The sequence below is a fragment of the Terrapene carolina genome, unplaced genomic scaffold (assembly GCF_002925995.2).
Source record: "Terrapene carolina triunguis isolate 2854851 unplaced genomic scaffold, T_m_triunguis-2.0 Scaffold33392, whole genome shotgun sequence".
NCBI classification, from domain to species: domain Eukaryota; kingdom Metazoa; phylum Chordata; order Testudines; family Emydidae; genus Terrapene; species Terrapene triunguis.
Window position 1 is genome coordinate 3,445,550 of NW_020697743.1, and position 19,257 is coordinate 3,464,806.

The following is a 19,257-nucleotide window of genomic DNA, read 5'->3' on the forward strand; positions in this document are numbered from 1 at the left end:
TTATTCAACAGGAGAATAGCAGGGATGCTTTTGATTTTTAAGGATTTTAACTAGCTGTTGCACGCAACGGAGAGAGCTGTCAATAGCAATGCTGTGCCGGGAGAGAAGCTAGCTCTGCAAATGGCAAAAACCCACAGCGAAGGATGGCTTCTAGGTGCAATGTTTTATGATGAACTAGTTTCTGTTCACCGCCTTTTCGAACACCTTGGAAACGAACTATTCAAATTTAGGGAGAAAATTAAATTATCAGGTTTCCTTTCTTCTGTGTTCTTGGTTTTTATTTTCCCTGTCCTGCAGTTAATCTTCCTCCTTTACAGGACCAATGTGTATTCATTATAAGGTGGGAGGACCCTGTTCACACCAGCAGGGTCCACAGGGGGCAGTTAGAGGTCAACACTTCAGAGCGCTCTACAATTCACAGCCCTGTAGTCCAGACTGTGGTGCCGTGTAGACAAGCCCTTACACTGCCAAAGCAGCTAGCCGCTCAAGTCAGTTGTGATTTGGACACCTGCTGACTTGAGGAGCTGGGTTCAAGGGATGGGTTATGGTTTGGTGACTATTCTGAGCTATTAGCAGTCTGCATGGGATTTGCAGGAGGAAAATGGTCTTGTGGCTAAGGCAGAGGGAAGAGAGTGGGAGGTCTGGGGTTTTTACTCCAGACTTTCCATGTGATGAGTAAGTCATGTGACCTGGTCTCCATCTGCAACGTGGAGATACCTGCCTACTTCATGGGGTTTTGTGAAGCTTTAGTTCACTTACACGTTGCTGAGAGATCCCCAGGAAGGGCTGTAATTGTGAAGTATTGAGTGTGAATAGCTGACGTAAAGAGTTTAGTGATCAACTGACCAACGCAATCCCTATAATACAGCTCCACAGGCCACGTACACCACAGGCAGGTTCTGCTATGGAGTGACCTTGCTCCAGCTCGGCATGGTTGTAGCTGTTACTTACACATTGAAGAGATCATATTTGCTGTAGCTCTCTGGTGGTCTGGGAACCACAGGGCCGCTAGTTTTGTTGGAGCAAAAATGACAAGCGGCTGAGCCAGAGCACAGAGGCACTGTCCTATGAACAGGTACGTGTAGGTCAGGGATCCCAGACTCAGGAAGCTGATGACGCTGAAAGTCCGGATGACGCTCCCAACCATGTTCAGCCAGGCACTAAGTATCACCTACAACAAGTAAAGAGGGACTGGAGTCACTTGCTGACTTAGCTGCAGACTGAATTAAGTTCTAGGATGTGGCATGACTCTAGGTGACCAATCTGGCATGTCCCAGGGTCCTAATCCCTTCCCTGTCCTTCAGACGTGTGCAGAGGTGCTGGCAGCATCGTGGTTCCATCGGAAATACTCCCTTGTTTCATTTTCATCTTTCATTCCATACAGTCTCACCAGGGCCATCAACTGACTGGGGCTTGCATAGGTTGAAAGATGCACTCAGGTCTGCTGAGCCTTAGGTAGCCTGAAGCCACCTTTTATCACATGACAAGCAAGTTTAGTCCTGGCTAACTTAGGAAGCTTATGGCCTCAAAAGACACTGGTAAATGAGCAACAAAACCAGTTGGATGATTGAAATAAAGACAGACATTCAAGTTCCATAATGCATCTGGTCTCAATACTCTGATCAAGTTCATGTTTGACTAAAGTTTGTTTGGTATGGGGCAGAGACAATCTCTAAGTGCTTCATGGTAACTTGATGAAGTTTCAAGTTATCAGGAAAGACTTCGTGGAAAATACAAACAAGTGACGTTCAGGGAGAAATGTAAATTAGTGGCCCTAAAGAGAGAAAGGGGAAGGTATCAGACAGTCATTCCCACTCTCCTTTGTGTTTTCTTTTCTTGTTGTTCCCCACTTCATTTCCTCTTGGACCAGATTCTATTCATTGCAAGGTAGGAAGGATAGTTTTAAATACATTCATCTCACACAACGTTTAGTCAGAATGTCATGACTTGGGCTGCTGCGTACATTCAGAGTATTAGTTAGCAAAGATTATGCTTGCATATACAAAAATACACAACTTTAGTTAGTTAATGCAGCTTCTCATTTAAACTTACAGCACACTTGAGTCCCACGGTGTCGAGAATCCAGGTGGCCACCAGTCCAAACGGGATAGATATGAGAAGGTACACCAGGGACAGCCAGTTAATCGTATCCATGGAGACGTGGAAGTAGGCTGCTGTTTTGTCAGCCACTGGAGCAAACGTCAGCCATAGCTGCCAAAAACAGAACAGAAAGGTTAAGAGTTAACACTCGGTCGGCCAGGGTGAGCTTTGCCCCATACAATCCCTGCATGATTGTGCTTTGGAGGGACACCAGGTGGTGGTGTAGTTTCGCCCCCATTGGAAATCAGCCCCCATCCATCGGCTAGTCCAGTGCAAAGGCTAGAATCTCCGTTGCTGCTGTTGTCACAGTGATCAGCATTTTCTTCGCTCCTAGCCCACTCCCCAGAGTCGGGGGGGGGAGGGGGGAGAGCATGGCCACTGGATGGCACATGAATGGCAGAAGCTCCCCTGCAGGGCCAGTCTGCCAGCGCCCCCACCATGTCCCTCAGTGAGTCTTCTTCAGTGCAGGTGTCCCACCATGGTGACGATCACCATTTGGGTCAGATTCAGAGGTGATGGTAGGGAGCCTTCCCATTTTCTACAGTATTTACATCACCAGCTTAGGACTTCCTGGGCCAAGTTTTGTCATTTACCCTGGTGTAAACCCAGAGTAACCCCACTGAGTTACTGTAAGACAGCTGAGCAGGCCCCATTAGATTGCCTTACAGTCAATTAGACTGACATGTCCGTTACACCCCCGCTGAGTTATGTCATGACTGAATTTGGCCCTTAACCACTTATTACAGCTACAAGTTGAGAGAGACTCTAGAGTTTGCTACAAAGAATGTTACGTGGATGTTGTACTCTACGCACCCAGCCATTATGAGGGCAGAGGCATTTATAGTCTGCTCTTCGCTACCTTCCTCCCCTTTAAAAATGCAAAATACTGTTGATTATAATGCCAAATTTAAGGCCATAAGGGACACTACTATGATCATCCTAGTCTGACCTCCTGTGTAGCACACGTCATATGATTTCACCAAGTAATTCCTGCACTCCCTTGTGATGCAGGAATGTTAAATGTTAACATTTTAGACATCCCATCTTCACAATGGGAACCATTTACCTATAGCTGCAAGTCTAGCCGGTGGCATAGGCCAAGCACCGTAACAAGCTACAGGATCTTTCCTGCTATGTCAGTAGCAGATATCTGCAGCTATCCAGAACGGATGGAATTATCTATATTCCCCACTGGGATCATTAACAAGATCCTTCTTAAAAACCCCAATTTTGAGATTTAACGTTTCCTTCCAAATGACGTCAAAATATGCCCTTTGAAGTGGTTTCTAAAGCTCTGTGTATACTGCACGCTTCTTCTGGTGGCATGTAGACTATACACTCGGGTGGGACCCCCGTCCCCTCCAGCGTGGTTTAAGTAGCGATGTAGACGGCAAGACACACCTTAGGTGAGTAAAGACACACCGGAAGGGTGTGGGTACGTATGTGAATACATGTATATGGTTCTCTTCCTGCCCAAGCCTTGCCTGCCTGTCTACATTGCTATTTTTAACCGTGTAGTGTCCTGCTGCCTTCCTCCTGCCACAGCTTATTACTGACACTTGTAGCTACACACCGCAGTGTGGATGCAGCCTTTTTTCCCCACTGCAGCATGTAGCTACACATCGCCAAAACTAGAGATAGCCTAATTCCTGAAGATTCTTTGGGTAGCTACAACATAGTTTGTTAGGCAATTTATATGAATACTGTTTTATTAGTTAGGCTAACGGAGTGCTCATGCTGTGCCTTTTGATCCCATCAGCTTGTTTGCATTCAGAGTACAATGCCTTGGGAATTTAAATACAGGTGTCGCTACAAAGCCCTAAAAAGAGAGCTTTTTTTCCTCACATAATTTGCACGGTGTCAACAACTGGTTTAAATGGAGGTCTTATCCTGCCAGAGGAGCTTGTCTCGCACAGCGTTTTTCCTGCTAGTGAGAGACAGTTCTGGTAGCTTACAGTTTAAAATGTTTACCCATTTGAGATGGCTAAGAGTTGAAGAGTAACTACAAACTATCAGTATAATGGGGTTCATTACATCCAGCGTGTCAGTCCATTTCCGCCTCCATTCCCACGAAGGGAAATGTTAAGGGCACGTTGATCTATTTCTCCAAACGTGGTGCCTCCAGTTCTTCACCTAAATCTGACTTTGTGGCACCTGGATCATCAGCTTGCTTTGCTGAGTGCCCAGAATTCCTGTTGCAATCAGGTGCTCAGCACCGTTCAATATCAGGCAATTTTTCCCTGAGAGCATCCAACCATGTTGAAAAAACGGGGGCATTGTCTGAGTTTCAAAATGCCGGTGTAGACTTTGTTTCAACGTTTTTCAAGACCAGTTGGTCAACACTGAGAATTCATCCCACATAACATTTCAATTCAGAGCCTATTTTACCTGGAGATTGCACAGAATCATAGAAATGTCGGGCTGGAAGGGATCTTGAGATGTCAAGTCCAGCCCCCTGAGCTGAGACAGGACCAAGACAGGACCTAAACAGATTATAAATGCATAGAACTCTCTCAATCTCAGGCCTTTGTCCAGTTAATCGGGGGGGTCACAACATTTAATTTGATTGAAGCTATTGCAGCTCTTAAAGATAATCTTCAGCTTTCGGTGCAATATGCGCTGGATACATTTTGATAAGCAGGTTTGAGCACAGATTAGTGTTTTCCTTCTTTGGCAGGTTCTTGAAGAGCAGTCTCAGTCAGAGCTAACTTCAGCCACTGTTTCCAGGCCCCCGGGAGTAACCTCCTATTCCCCAGCACACCCCTGCAGCCACTGGCTGGTGAGTGAAGTCTTGGACGCATTCCCGCTGGAGCAGTCAGCACTGCTGAAAGCAGGAGCTTGCCCCTCCCTTACACCAACTGCAAAAAGCCACATTACACCTGCCTCCTGCACCGGAGTAGCCTATTCCCCGAAGCACTGGTGATGTGGGGGACCTGACCTTCCCAAGCACCCCATGAGATCAGGAGTGTGATTTCCATATTGAAATGGACAGAGGTGAAAGCCAACACTTCCAGAAGGGTCCACGAGCTTTGGGTGCCTTACCTGAACGCTCAGCTTGATGCTTTAAAGGGGCCGGATTGTTCAAACATGTTGAGAACCCCGCTGCTTTCATCCATCTCAACATCAGGTGCTAGCTGTGCATGATGGGACCAAACACCACGGCACCCAGAACTAGCGGACAAGCCATAAAATCTGTCTTTTAGAGTGTAGCTCAAGGGTACGCTGTTAGTCAGTGTCTAAGCCAGAGCTTGAACTCAAGAGTTCCTCTCTTAGTCCCATCCATGCTTGGTCGCCCAGAGTGTGTTGCTTCTCATTCGTTGTTGACACTAGCAATAAACTAATTAAAAGACTCTCTTGCCTACACGTCAAAATGTGCCATCTCTCCCCTGTGCCCTGATGCTTGAAGAACCAGAGGTTCCTATATTTAAAAGTGGGAACCTGAAAGTATATTCTTAAATGCAAGGCAAGTATTTTTAAAGGCGGGGACTTTTCTCCCCTGACATGCACTAACTCAAACAGTGGAACTGATGTTCACATCAGGCATGGGACTGGAGACATAGGCCCAAAACAAGTTATTTTTCTGCAAGAAAGACTCTGCAGATAGGATCTTATTCTAGCTTTCTTATAAGAGCTGCTAGTACAGCTGCAATAGAAACATTGACACAATTTAAAAATGACGATATGTAAAAACTTTGAATAGAAGATAATTTGCAGGAACCTGCAGAACCAGAAAGATCAAAAGGTTTTTAAATATGCAGTACAGCAACATTGCTTGGGTGTGCATCCATCTCTCCATCTTTTGTGGAGGAGGACAATCAGACAAACATTTAGGATGGCTATGGCTTTAAAGGAGATAATAAGATGTTCTGAAGTTGCCCCAGTATGCGCATCTTGTACTTAAAACTTGTTACTTAAAGAATCGCTTCTCAGTATGGCACTGCATTCAACTCAGTCTTTAGAAAGTGCTTCTGATGTGTGGGAAACAAAGTGCCAGCAGCAACTGCCTCAGAAGATGAGACGTACTGTGGTCTACAAACATGTGTGGTGGAATTTTGTTTTGTACAACTGAGAGTTTGAGATGGCTCTACTCGTTCGATAATCAAAGTAATTGTGCAAAGGACTCCCGCCTCAGTGGAAGTGTGATTGCTAAAATTGCCAGCTAGATTAGAGGGACTCACTTCAAGAAAGAGCCAAGTGTCAAGAGGCCAGAACTGCTGCTTCGCTAGCCAAGATAAATGTTTAATTATAACTATACTGTGACGGTACAAACAGGGAAATATTTTGCAGTGTTTGGGAGAATTAACACTTTTAGGCTTGTGTGAGATGATTCACATCAGGAAAACAACGCTGTTAGGAATTTGGATCCGCCTACCTCTTCCTTGCAGCCTGGAATATCCTGCCCCAATCCCAAGAGTGTAACTCCGTGGCCCTTGGGGTCTCGTAGGAAATCATATCTGCCTAACAAATTAGATGAAATCCAGAACCACACTCTGTCCACAATTTGAGTTGTTGGGGTCTTGTGTTTGGATCAATCGTATGGACGTCCCTGAGCCCAGAAGAGTTTGGACTGAGATTGGAAAGTCCTGGCATTAGAGGGATTCTAACCGCATGGTCCAGTTTGGGCCCCTCTATTCTACAGAAAAGTACAAGAAGATCTGAAACAGGGAGTTCAAGCTGAGTTCATATTTGCATGTGCAGTGTTCACTTTTGAGCAAGGAAAGTCCTGGATTTCTACTCAACCCCAATCATGCTAATCTTACACTCAAAATGTTTGTGACATTAGCTTTCCTCGTTGCCTTCTCTACGCTCTGAACAGAAGAACGACCATACTGGGTCAGACCAAAGCATGGGCGGCGGGTGAACTGCCGGCTGGCGGAGGCTAGCTCCTGGCTGGCCCCGCCCCCCACCCGAGGACCCTTCCCCCGCTGGAGCCCGGAGCCCCCCCCATCCCCGCAACAGCAGGTCTCTGCTCCCTCCACCCCCACGGCTCTTGACCTGCCTTGTTTCCCCTGTAGGCTCCCTATCTTCTTGGCAATCCCCACTTCATACTCAGAACTCACCTTCTCTCCATCCATTCTGAGGTAGCCTGAAATCCCACCTTTGGCTATCTTTCCCCTTCCTCTCACGCTGCCTTTCCCCACCCAGGCAGCTCCCTGGCTGAGGGGCCATCTTTTCTCTTCCCTGCCTGCTTCCAACGGGAGTTCTGGCACCTCCCTGTAGCAACTGGTCTAATACACCCATCTCTATGCTTCCCAAGACCTGTCAGTGAGGACTGCTCACGTGCTGACGGTTCACACTTACATTTAGGTATAGCCCCACCAAAAACATCACCCGGATGTTTCTTTTGCAACAGGGGCAGCATTTTCAGCCAACTCCGAGACACCCAAACATCAGGCAGCCGGGAGAGTCAGTCAAAAATGTGAACTGATTTGTACAGTAGTGAGCCTGCCAAAATCCGGGCGTTAGACGCGAAGCCATTTTACAGCATTAATTAGAGGGGCCCTAGTGTAGGCGATAGCTGGAATAAAGCCTCCAGGCAAATCAGCTTGCTGCTGTCTGGCTGAGGTATCATTGCACGAGGCAGCAATGTGTTTGTGAAGCCTGTACAGCTGCCGTGGTTTGTTTCTGCAGGCTTTCAAACGCTAACAGCGTGCTATGCACCAGAGTCAGGGCTTGGCTTTACAGGAACCTGTTCCGACGTCAAAGCCAGCCGGGCAGGGCTGGCTGCATTGTTTTACTCAGTCATGCACGCATAGGCCTCCTGCATGAATCCGACTTGCTCCTCACTAGTATGATGAGGTCATTGGCTAACAGCGAGAGAGGGCTGAGGGCCAGATTCTGCTCAGTTACGCAGGTGCAATCCCAGTGGAGTCAGTGAGACTTGCACCATGCACTGGGAGTAGAATTTGGCCCCTAGCCTGCCGCAAACAAGTAGCTTAACCCTGGGGCACTTTGAGTCTCTGCAGGGCAGATTCACTCCTTGCCTTCTGCCGTCGGCAGGACGTCCTCCCAGAATGGGCTCAATGACCCTTAGCCGCACTGGGAGGCCAGAGCTGGCTGACGCAGCCCAGAAAGTGAGTGAGGTGCTCCAGGTGCAAAGGTACAGAGAACTGCTGCCTGCTACCAGCAGGGGTGCTATGGAGCCCTGGCTGGAATTTAGACCTGTCCCTCCCCACCCCCCCCAATCCCTGGTGGAACCAGCACTATCATCTGTCCCTCTCTTGGGGTTAAGGGGGTGGATGCTCACCCCCACCCCCCCGGGCGAATCAACCCTGATCTGTCTTTCTGCAGAGGTCAGGGTCAGAGCCACGTAGCAAGTGTGTGGTTGTGCAGAATAACCTGGAGGAGGAGTGCATGGACCCTTTGGGGCGTTCTGTCCAGCTATGGAGTATTGTACAGCACTGTGGGAACTTCCTCCTGCTCCAGGCTCGTGAGTCGGATCTCATCAGGAGGTCTGGCCGCACCCGTGTGTGTGGAAATCAGACCAGCCTCCGGAGACACACTGCTAACCTCTGAGTTTCGTGTTCCTCCTACGATCATCTGTCAGCAATACCGGCCTCAACTGAGCAGCGACAGCTCTGACACAAGGACCTGGAAGGGCTCAGGGGATGGACTTTCTACTCTGCATTTGGCCTCCCTTTTTCTGTTTGCTGCTTGAGTTCTAGGTGAAACGTCTTACGGGATCTTTTGATTTAAGACTCAGTTGGGAGTAGGGCAGAGGAGTTGGGTAGTTCCTTTTAAAGGAATTAGCTCACTAGACGTAGCTAGCTTCACTCCAGCTTTTTTTCTATACAACCTTTCTTGAAGCCAGAATGTTCCCCCCCACAACCTCCCTCCCCTGAGCCCTCCCTAATACATTTTTGCTTGTTGCCTAGCTACAAGTGTGGCTGTTTCAGCCACAAGCTTTTGTGGGGCAAGGAATTTAATTAAGGCCAATTTATGGCATTGTCTAAGTAAGGAAGGCGTTTTAAAAGCCAATTGTTTCCTACAGTATATTGGCCTTATAGAAATTATTGTAGTTTTACTTTAAAAATTCCCAAACATACTGGGTCAGTGTCTATATTTTCAAGTTTGCAGAGTACCAAGTATTATGGCTTAAGTTTAATGAGGTACCACATACAGACGTGGGTAATAAGACCTGTGGCATTTTGTTAGAAGAGTTTTCCTTATGCCTTGTCAGCGTTGTGGGTCCGATTCCCCACCACTCTGCACACCCGTACAATGGGCGCAAAGCACAACGAGAGCAGAATGTCAGCGGCACACAGCGACTGTGCACGGCTGTACGTCACAAGGTGCAGAGCAGCGGGCATTGGGGCCAGTGTTTAGCTGCATGGGCATTTTATTACATCATGTACCTAAGTGCCTTTCTTTTCTTTTTTTTTCTGTCACGTTGGAGACCACAGCTGGAGCAGAGAGAACACCTCTGTATACTTTGACTCTTAAATCTGAGAAGGTCAATAATTCTATCTTGATTTTTCAAGGTTGTAGTCATTGGTACGTAGGCACTGCAGGACAATCTGAGACTGGCACCGAATGGGACTGAACTGGCAGCGTGTGTGTGCTTTCCCTTCTTGCTGGTTTTATTTCTGTTTTAAGATCGCAGCGTTTCTACACTTATGGATTTATTAAAACACACATGTTACCATGTTTCAATCTTTGGCGTGGGGCCATACTGTGTGAGAGAGTTTCACCCACACCACGGCCAGCCTCAGGAGGGTGGCAAAAAGGCTGACTGGGCAGCAGGAGGGTTAGACTCTCTGGGGCTGGGAAAGAGACCAAGAAGAAAGCCAGCACAGACTTCTATCTGCATACTGTGGAGGGGACCCATTTTAAGTGTCCATTATTCATACAGTTTTGATCAGGGCCGGTCCTAGACCAAAAGGCGCCCCAGGTGAGGAGCGTCTTCGGCGCCCCACCCCCCACATTTGTTAAACCTTTGAATACCTTATTTTTTATTGCATTTGTAGCCCGTTTCATGACTTGGATGCACGATTTGCATGCACTATTTAGCTCTGTCATATAAAACTGACTGGCAATGCCCTGCCCCTTATATACCCATGAGGTAGGGTTGCCAGGCGTCCGGTATTCAGCCGGAATGCCCGGTTGAAAAGGGACCCTGGTGGCGCCGGTCAGCACTGCTGACCAGGCCGTTAAAAGTCCGGTCGGCAGCACAGCAGGGCTAAGGCAGGCTCCCCGCCTGCCCTGGCTCTGCGTGGCTCCCAGAAGTGGCCGGCATGTCCCTTCGGCCCTTAAGTGCAGGGGCGGCCAGGGAAGCTCCACACGCTGCCCCCTCCCCGAGCGCTGGCTCTGCAGCTCCCATTGGCCAGAAACCTTCCATCCTTACATCTACTCCATCCCCTTTCCTGCCATGTATTTGCTAGAGCTGTGATCTCAAAAAACAGGGCTTCCAACACTTCCCTGCAGAGATTGTTTCTTAGAGCTAACAGAGTCAGATTTTTTCAAGATATTTAACCTAGAGTTTCCCTTTCTTAATTTCATCCTATTTCTCCCAATCACTCTCTTCTTATATCATATTTAAGCCCTTCTAATATTTGTGAATGATTCAGTTAGCTGTCAGTTAGCCAGCATCTGGGTGTTTATAGCTTGGTTCTGCAAGCACTTAAGCATACAAGTAACTTTTCAGGCCCCTCACTTTTAGAACCTGACCCAGTGCCCACCAAAGTCCAATGAAAATATTCCTACTGACTTTGGGCAATGAGGTTAGGCTCTAAGGGTACGTCCAGACTACCCACTGGATCAGCGGGTAGCAATCGATCTATTGGGGATCAATATATCGCGTCTCATCTAGACGCGATATATCGATCCCCGAACGCGCTCCCATCGACTCCGGAACTCCACCAGAGCGAGCGGTGGTAGCGGAGTTGACGAGGGAGCTGCGGCCGTCGATCCCGCGCCGTGAGGACGGGAGGTAAGTTGAAATAAGATACGTCGACTTCAGCTACACTATTCCCGTAGCTGAAGCTGCGTATCTTACATCGAACCCCCGCCCCCCCAGCGTAGACCAGGCCTTTGTCTTTCCAGCTGCACCTCAATTGTTTGTTGCTAGCACTGGTTGAATAAAAGTTGCACCTGTTTGTTGATTAAAGCTTAGTTCTTTATTTGCCAGCTTAGTAGGACTGGGCAGCCATTTTCAAATATTACAAGTCTTGCAAAACTTTTAGAATAAAAGATTCAAAAGGAATTTTCATCCTTTCTCCAGCTCTTGCTATTCTCTGAGCTCCCCGGCCTGCCTGCTTGTGTTCCTGTAATCTGTTCATGACACTGGTTTTGCCCTGTGAACAGGGCCCCAGGACCTGTGCGACTCAGTTCAGCTCATTCTCCCAGGTATTAGCACAGTGTTCCTATGGGTGCCATTCTGCGGGCATGTCAAAAGCCACTTGATCCCTGGCTGAGGCAGTATAGGAGAGCTATGCAGAGAAGGCACTTATACAAACAGGGTCCCCAATCCTGTAAACTAGGGTGACCAGACAGCAAGTGTGAAAAACTGGGACGGGGGTGGGGGGTAAAAGGAGCCTATATAAGAAAAAGACCCAAAAATCGGGACTGTCCCTATAAAATCGGGACATCTGGTCACCCTACTGTAAACACAGGCCCTCGAGTAGCCCCTTGGGATTGCTCATGTGCACAGCTGTTTGCAGGACTTGGGCAGGGAGGTGGGAGTGAGCGCACATGAGCTGACAGCTGTGGAGAGCTGCTGCCCGGGCACAATTCAATCCCTTGTGAAGGCAGGATTAGATCAGAGCGTTGAAGCACTCACAATAACTGCATTGTGCTTGTAGGGCAGGCAAGCCCTTACAGAAAAGACGCCTGCTTTGTTCGATAAATCCAATTTTTCTAAACCCGGATCATAAACAGCTCATAAGAGGCTCTAAAGGAAGCACATTTGGTCCATTTTCTGAGCATTAGATGAGTCTGTTGCTTTACACCAGTGAGGAAACCAAGCTAATGCCCACTCACCGATGCCAAGCTATTTCCAGCTCTATCTTTAAAACACTCTGGGCTAGATTGTGCCACCCTTGCTCTCGCTGAATAGCACCTTCCTCTGTTACTAGCCCTGCTAGCTCTTAGCAGACTGAGGAGCTACTCAGTGTACCTCGGGAACACCCGCGCCTTTAAGCAGCAAGGGTCACTAATGCCGTTTAATAGAATTTGCACCATTTCAGTCTGGTGTGATCTTGTCATTCCTGTTGCTAGCCACTTTGCTTGTTGGCAGGCAGCTCTCCAGGGGGATCCCATATTGTATTTTGCTGGTGAGAAAGGAAGTGTTGTGATGCAGATTGGAAAAGCAGCAAGGAAATAGCATGCTCAAGATGAGAAGATGCTCGTTACTTGCACTTGGTTGGGGGCAAGTTTAGGTCTTCTAGTGTGCTCAGTTCCTACTTTCGAGTTCCTGGCTGAAGAGCTTTGACTCTACAAAACAGACCTAGATACGTTCATGGAGGATAGGTCCATCACTGGCTATTAGCCAAGATGGTCAGGGATGCAACCCCATGCTCTGGGTGACCCCATGGGCGGCGGGTATAATAGGCCAAGGAAGGCTCTGCCGTGGAACACTGGCCTGGGGCTGCTCTGGTGGCAGTGGGGGAGGGGAGGCTCCGGGGTCCAACCAGCTAGCCCAAGACTTCTCTGGCCACGGGAGGGGGCTCAGGGCTCCTGCTGCAGAGGGTGGGGCCTTGTGTGGAAGGGGCAGGGCCACGGGGCTAGCCCATGGGTGACCCTAAACTTCTGACTGCCAGAAGCTAGGAGGGGAAGACAGAGGTTGATCACTCCAACATCTCTGTTCTGTACACTGCCCCCAAAGTTTGGGTATGGGGGCGCTGTCGGCAGACAGGATACTGGCCTTGATGGACCATTGGTCTGGCCCAATATGGCAATTCTTATGTTCTTACATTTAAAATGTCCAGTATTTTACTTGTATGAAGTAAGATGCCATCCATGTTCACATCACTGCAGACAAGACATTGGCAAGGATGTTTGACTTTAAAATGATTTAAGGTTTTTCATTTCTTCTTGCAATGTGACTGAAATTTCTCAAAGAAAGAAACATTGCTGTGAGCCAAGGACACAGAGTCCTGGCTTCCCCCCACTGGTCTGCCAAAGCCAGTCCTGGACCAAGGTACAAGGTTTTGGCCAGGTCGACACTAAAACTTTTGCCAGTGTGGTAATGTTGGTTAGGGATGTGATTTTTTTTTTTAATATTTTTTTTAATTTAAATTATATGGGGGCTGGAAAAATGATTAGGGGGCTGGAGCACAAGACTTATGAGGAGAGGCTGAGGGAACTGGGATTATTTAGTCTGCAGAAGAGAAGAGTGAGGGGGGATTTGATAGCAGCCTTCAACTGGCTGAAGGGGGGTTCCAAAGAGGATGGAGCTCGGCTGTTCTCAGTGGTGGCAGATGACAGAACAAGGAGCAATGGTCTCAAGTTGCAGTGGGGGAGGTCTAGGTTGGATATTAGGAAAAACTTTTTCACTAGGAGGGTGGTGAAGCACTGGAATGGGTTACCTGGGGAGGTGGTGGAATCTCCATCCTTAGAGGTTTTTAAGGTCAGGCTTGACAAAGCCCTGGCTGGGATGATTTAGTTGGGGATTGGTCCTGCTTTGAGCAGGGGGTCGGACTAGATGACCTCCTGAGGTCCCCTCCAACCCTGTGATTCTATGATTTATACCAGCAAAAGCCCTAGTGTAGCTGCAGTTATATTGGTGGTATAGCTTATTTTATTTGGGGAACTGGAATCAACTATGCTGGCAAAACACCCTTTTGCTGGTACAAGCTGCCTCTAGGCTACATGTATAGCTGTACTGACAAGCATTTCCAAGTGTGAACTAGGCCTTTGTAGCAGGATTTCAATTCAAATAACTCATCCAAGCTCTCCAAACACTTTAAAATAATAAAAGCAGCCTACAAAAACCAGGAATGATTAACCAAGCACGTTGTTAAATTTATACCAGCTGTGTTAGTGTATTTTCCAGCTCGGTTTTGTCTAACGCTTGCTGCTGTTATGTTGCCATGGAAAATAGTTCTTTGTAACTTCCCAAACAAACTATGTAAATACACGAGACAAGGGAAGTTCCCAAAGCAATCGTCTGCAGGCTGCTTAGATCGATTTTTTCCTCCTCGTTAAATCCATTTGAAGTTAGCGTTCTCCATATTTTAGTTTTGCTGTGAAATATCTCAGCCCGGGTTAAGGTTGCCACAACCTTTTAGCTCATCACACTAAGGGTACGTCTATACTTACCCGCTGGTTCGGCGGCAAGCAATCGATCTTCTGGGATCGATTTATCGCGTCTTGTCTAGACGCGATAAATCGATCCTGGGAGTGCTCGCCGTCGACGCCGGTAATCCTGCTCCGCGAGAGGAGTAGGCGGAGTCGACGGGGGAGCCTGCCTGCCGCGTGTGGACCCGCGGTAAGTACCTTTAAGTTCGAACTAAGATACTTCAGCTACGTTATTCATGTAGCTGAAGTTGCGTATCTTAGTTCGAACTGGGGGCTTAGTGTAGACCAGCCCGGAGTAAAGTTTCTGCTCTGGCCGATCTCTTTTCAAATCACAAGTGGCTGCTGCCTAGACAGACGCTTAGGACACAGTGTATTGTCACAGGTAATGCATTAAGACAAATCGTTGTTTCTTAGAAGCTCGTCTGCTACAGATGCTAGTTGGGACAGAGCTGTTCTCTCCCCACCAGTGTCACAGAAAGGCAGGCTTGTTCCAGACCAGAATGTCAGGTTTCCACAAGAAAACAGGTTTAAGCGCTGAGGGCAGTGTCACCGGTACTCACCATGGCATTGGAGCAGTTCAGCAGGCAGACCACCACCAGCAGGAACCATCGCCGCCTGTAAGTTCTGAAGAGCACCGGTTTCCTCAGCTCAGCCGGCCCTGGCGTTTCCAGCAAGGTCTCAGAGTCGCCTGTTGTTTCCTCATCCATCTTCCCCTCCTCAGGACAGTCAGAGCTCTGCCTGTCTCTGGAAGCTGTGGTGGTGGTTCTCTGGGGGGAGGCCAGGAAGCAACAGGGTGTGAGTGGCAGACCCTGGGCACATTGTTCAGTGCACAGCACCCGCTCTCCTGTCAGGCGCTCTGTATGCTGGCTGCTTTCTCCTGGGTGCAACAGCTGCACTTGGGCAAGCCTGTCCCTGCCTTTCCCTTCCTGCCTGGTGCAGCAGGAGGAGTGCCTGACGGCTTATAAAGAAGTTCCTTTTTCTGCTCCCACAACCACTCCCTCCTCCACACCCCACAGGGTCCTAGTGCTGGCCTGGCTGAAACACTGCAGCCTGGAGCCAGCACAGCAAGTTCTGTCGAGCAAAGTCTGCAAAGCCAAGCAAACACAGCGCTGCACTCCTCAGCTGCAGTGCAAGGGAGCGAGGCCTGCAGGTGGCAGGGGGGGTAACGCAGGCCTTCGACATGCGCCACATCAGCACTGCAAGCTAAGCATCGCTCCCCCTCATCCCTAGGGTGACCAGATGTCCCGATTTTGGGGTCTTTTTCTTATATAGGCTCCTATTACCCCCTCACCCTGTCCCGATTTTTCACATTTGCTGTCTGGTCACCCTACCGCCATCCCGATTTTTCACACTTGCTGTCTGGTCACCCTACTCATCCCCCACAGCAGATTGATTTGTAGGTAAGGGGCCTCTACACAGTCCCGCTCACAGGGTGTGCTCGCTGGTGGGGCTGCTGACAGCGGTGGGTTTCATGGCAGTGCCTGTGGGCCTCCTCTCCCGCCCCCTCCTGGCCTTCCCTATGCTGCTCCTGAACAGCCTCAGGGCGGGGCTAGAAAAGGGGGCGTGCTGCTCTGCCCACCTGGGCCCCTTCCTGCTGCTGCTGCAGATGGATCAGAAACCTCGCTGGGTGGCTCTGATTCATTCCAGACGGTTTTATGTTTATATCTGTCCTAGCCCGGATCCACGGATCCAGAAGGGAATCGGCCAGGATTTAAGAGGCGGGCCTCTTGTCCTGCTGTATTCCCCGCTTCAGACGCCCATGTTAGGTGCCTGGTTCGCTTGGGAAGCGGGGAGAGTTTATCCAGCTTGCTGCGCCACACCCAGACTCACAGCACCTCCACCCCGACAGCTCCTAAGGGGCATTAAAACCTGCTCCAAGCCTTGCTTCTCCAGCTTTAGCTGCCAAACTAAAGGATCTGAGCATATGGATAAGCCTGTCGCAGCCTCCGCTCCAGTGCTTAAAGCGGGGGTCACGAGAGGTTGTAGACCTAGTTAAAAAAAAAAAATTACAAATCAGGTCAGGGCACCCACTATCCTATTAAAGGTTTCAGAGTAGCAGCCGTGTTAGTCTGTATCCGCAAAAAGAACAGGAGTACTTGTGGCACCTTAGAGACTAACAAATTTATTTGAGCATAAGCTTTCGTGGGCTAAAACCCACTTCATTGGATGCATGTAGTGGAAAATACAGTAGGAAGATAGATAGATATATACACAGAGAACATGTAACAATGGGTGTTACCATACACACTATAATGAGAGTGATCAGTTAAGGTGAGCTATTACCAGCAGGAGAGAGAAAAACCTTTTTGTAGTGGTAATCAAAACGGCCCATTTCCAGCAGTTGACAAGAAGGTGTGAGGAACCGTGAGGGGCGGGGAATAAACATGGGGAAATAGTTTTACTTTGTGTAGTGACCCATCTACTCCCAGTCTTTATTCAAGCCTAATTTAATGGTGTCCAATTTGCAAATTAATTCCAATTCAGCAGTCTCTCGTTGGAGTCTGTTTTTGAAGTTTTTGTTGTTGTAATATTGCAACTTTTAGGTCTGTAATCGAGTTACCAGGGAGATTGAAGTGTTCTCCAACTGGTTTTTTAATGTTATAATTCTTGACGTCTGATTTGTGTCCATTTGTGTCACTCTCGTTATAGTTTGTATGATAACACCCATTGTTTCATGTTCTCTGTGTGTGTGTGTGTGTATATATATCTTCGTACTGTATTTTCCACTGCATGCATCCGATGAAGTGGGCTGTAGCCCACGAAAGCTTATGTTCAAATAAATTTGTTAGTCTCTAAGGTGCCACAAGTACTCCTGTTCTTTAGCCTATTAAAGCTGCTCCTGTGCATGTGAGAGCCTCTCTCGCGTTCTTCAGCACTGCCCAGCTCCTTCAGGAGCTAAAAAACAGTGCAAGAGATCACGCAAGGTACCGAGCTCTGTTAGCAGGGAAAAGGCCAAGATCGTGGTACTTCTGGATCCGCAGCCATCAGCGCTGATTGCTTAGCATGGCAGGAGCCTGCAGGGGGCGGCCTCTGTTAGCAGAGCCCATCTGCACACCTGGACACCCTCAGATCCCATGGGCTCCATGCTGAAACCTCCTCCTTCCCCCAAACCAAAGGGTCTGTGATAGCAAAGCCGCAACGGAGGGTCATACCCCAAATGGAACAAGCATATCGGTTCCAAAAATGGTGGCCGAAAAAGAGGCTGGAGACAACTTCAGACTCCCTGGCACTGTCCACTGCCCCCTTTCCAGCGGTGGCCCAAGTACATCCGTCAGATCCAGAGGTGGGGCTGTACATGGATTTGAAAGCACCACTGGTCAGGGATCCTCAGGGGAAAAACGTCAAGGGACTAAGGAAAACTGAGGGCTCAGGTTATCCCACTTCTCCACTGGGAAAGTAAAAGAGAATCCCCTCCCAGAGTTCCCCGGCGTCAGTGACCGGCACATGGGCGGTCGTGCCTAGTGGTCAGAGCAGGACTCGGAGCCGAGGAGTCGCAGCTGAGGCCAGATGCCAGAGCCAAGGGTCAGTGCTGAAGCCAGGAGTCAGGAATCGGAGCCGAGGATCAGGACCAGGTTACCTGCGGGGAGGCACAGCAGGAGCATGGCTGGGAACAAGCAAGCAGAGGAGCTGTTGCAGCCGTGGGTGAGTGCTTGGAGCAGCCACTGGGTTTGAGAGCTGCTCTGGTGACTCTTCCAACCAATCAGGCACTGGAGCCAACTATAGGCCCGCAATGCTCCTTAAGTAGCCGGGAGACAGTGGCGCTGGAACCGGAGAGGCCAGGGGGAGCCATAGCCCTCCCGCTTTTTGAAAGTGGATGGACGTGGCCTGTCCAATTTTTGGTCGGGGTGGACCCCACCCCCTTCCCCTCCTCTTCCCCCCAAGACCCCACCCTCCAGCCAGGCCAGCCGCACGGACCCTCCACCTGCCTGCGGTGCGGGGGGGCTGGAAGCAGTTCCCAGCCCGTGTCCCACCCTGAGCAGGTGGAGGGGCCGCGACTCCATGCCGGGTGACGACAGCTGCTTGCGCGGCTCTGAAACCTACCCGGCTCTGGCTGGGGGGCCCTTGGAGCTGCCGCCTGGCCATGGTAAGAGCCGCACAGGAGCCGCGGACCCTCCACTTGCCCTGGGCGGGGGGGTCCGGGGGCTGCTCTTGGATCCCCCGCACCGCAGACAGGTGGAGAGTCCGCCGCGGTTCCCCACCGCTGCCCGCATGGCTCTTATGGCTGGGCTGAGGGTCCCTGGCCGGAGCCGGGTTGGGGGGAGCCCGGGTCCCTCCACCTGCCCTGGGGTCTCCAGAGGAAGAGGAGGGGTGGGGGCGGGGCCTCAGGGGGCAGGGCCCACCCTGCTTTTGGGAAGGCTCCAGCACCCTTGCCTGGAAACTGCCTCTGCTGCAGGCCCTGATTCCCGACATCCAGTCGTTATGCGTATCTAGGGTGACCAGATGTCCCAATATTATAGGGACAGTCCCGATTTTTGGGTCTTTTTCTTATATAGGCTCCTATTACCCCCCCACCCCAGTCTAGATTTTTCACATTTGCTGTCTGGTCACCCTATGCGTGTCTAAGGGGCTTATCAGTTGTGCAAAGAAGAAACCTACAAACAAACCTAGGAATCCCCCGGTCAGAGCAATAGATCACATTCCACAAGGGCAACGGCTGCTTGCCTGGCGTGGCATGGCGTGATTTTGGAAACACGCAGAGCGTCGACCTGCAGGTCTAGCCACGCTTTCACAGGGCGCTATACCCTAGAGCTAGCATTCCCGCTGGAGGCTCGGATTGGTAAGGCAGGACTACTATCTATTCAATGAGGACTCCGCTCTGCTGGAATGGTTCAGAGGGTGATTTCAGAGGAAGATTTGAACCCACAGCCTGCACTGCCCTTGGTGGATGTTCTTTAAAATGCAATTTTCTGCTGAGACGGT

General features: G+C 49.5%; 1 protein-coding gene across 2 annotated transcripts in view; it reads right to left on the reverse strand.

Annotated features, from left to right (window-relative positions):
* LOC113409457 (solute carrier family 49 member A3-like) overlaps positions 1 to 15,261 on the reverse strand; it is a 34,035-nt gene extending 18,774 nt beyond the window's left edge. For both annotated transcript variants that reach the window (XM_026663384.2, XM_026663383.2), the window contains exons 1-3: positions 14,898 to 15,261; positions 2,053 to 2,211; positions 952 to 1,171 (exon numbers count right to left, since the gene is read on the reverse strand). In XM_026663384.2, coding sequence (XP_026519169.1) covers positions 952 to 1,171; positions 2,053 to 2,211; positions 14,898 to 15,044 — 526 coding nt within the window. In that variant the 5' untranslated portion in view covers positions 15,045 to 15,261. The remainder of the gene's footprint in view (positions 1 to 951; positions 1,172 to 2,052; positions 2,212 to 14,897) is intronic.
* Positions 15,262 to 19,257: the final 3,996 nt, after the last annotated feature.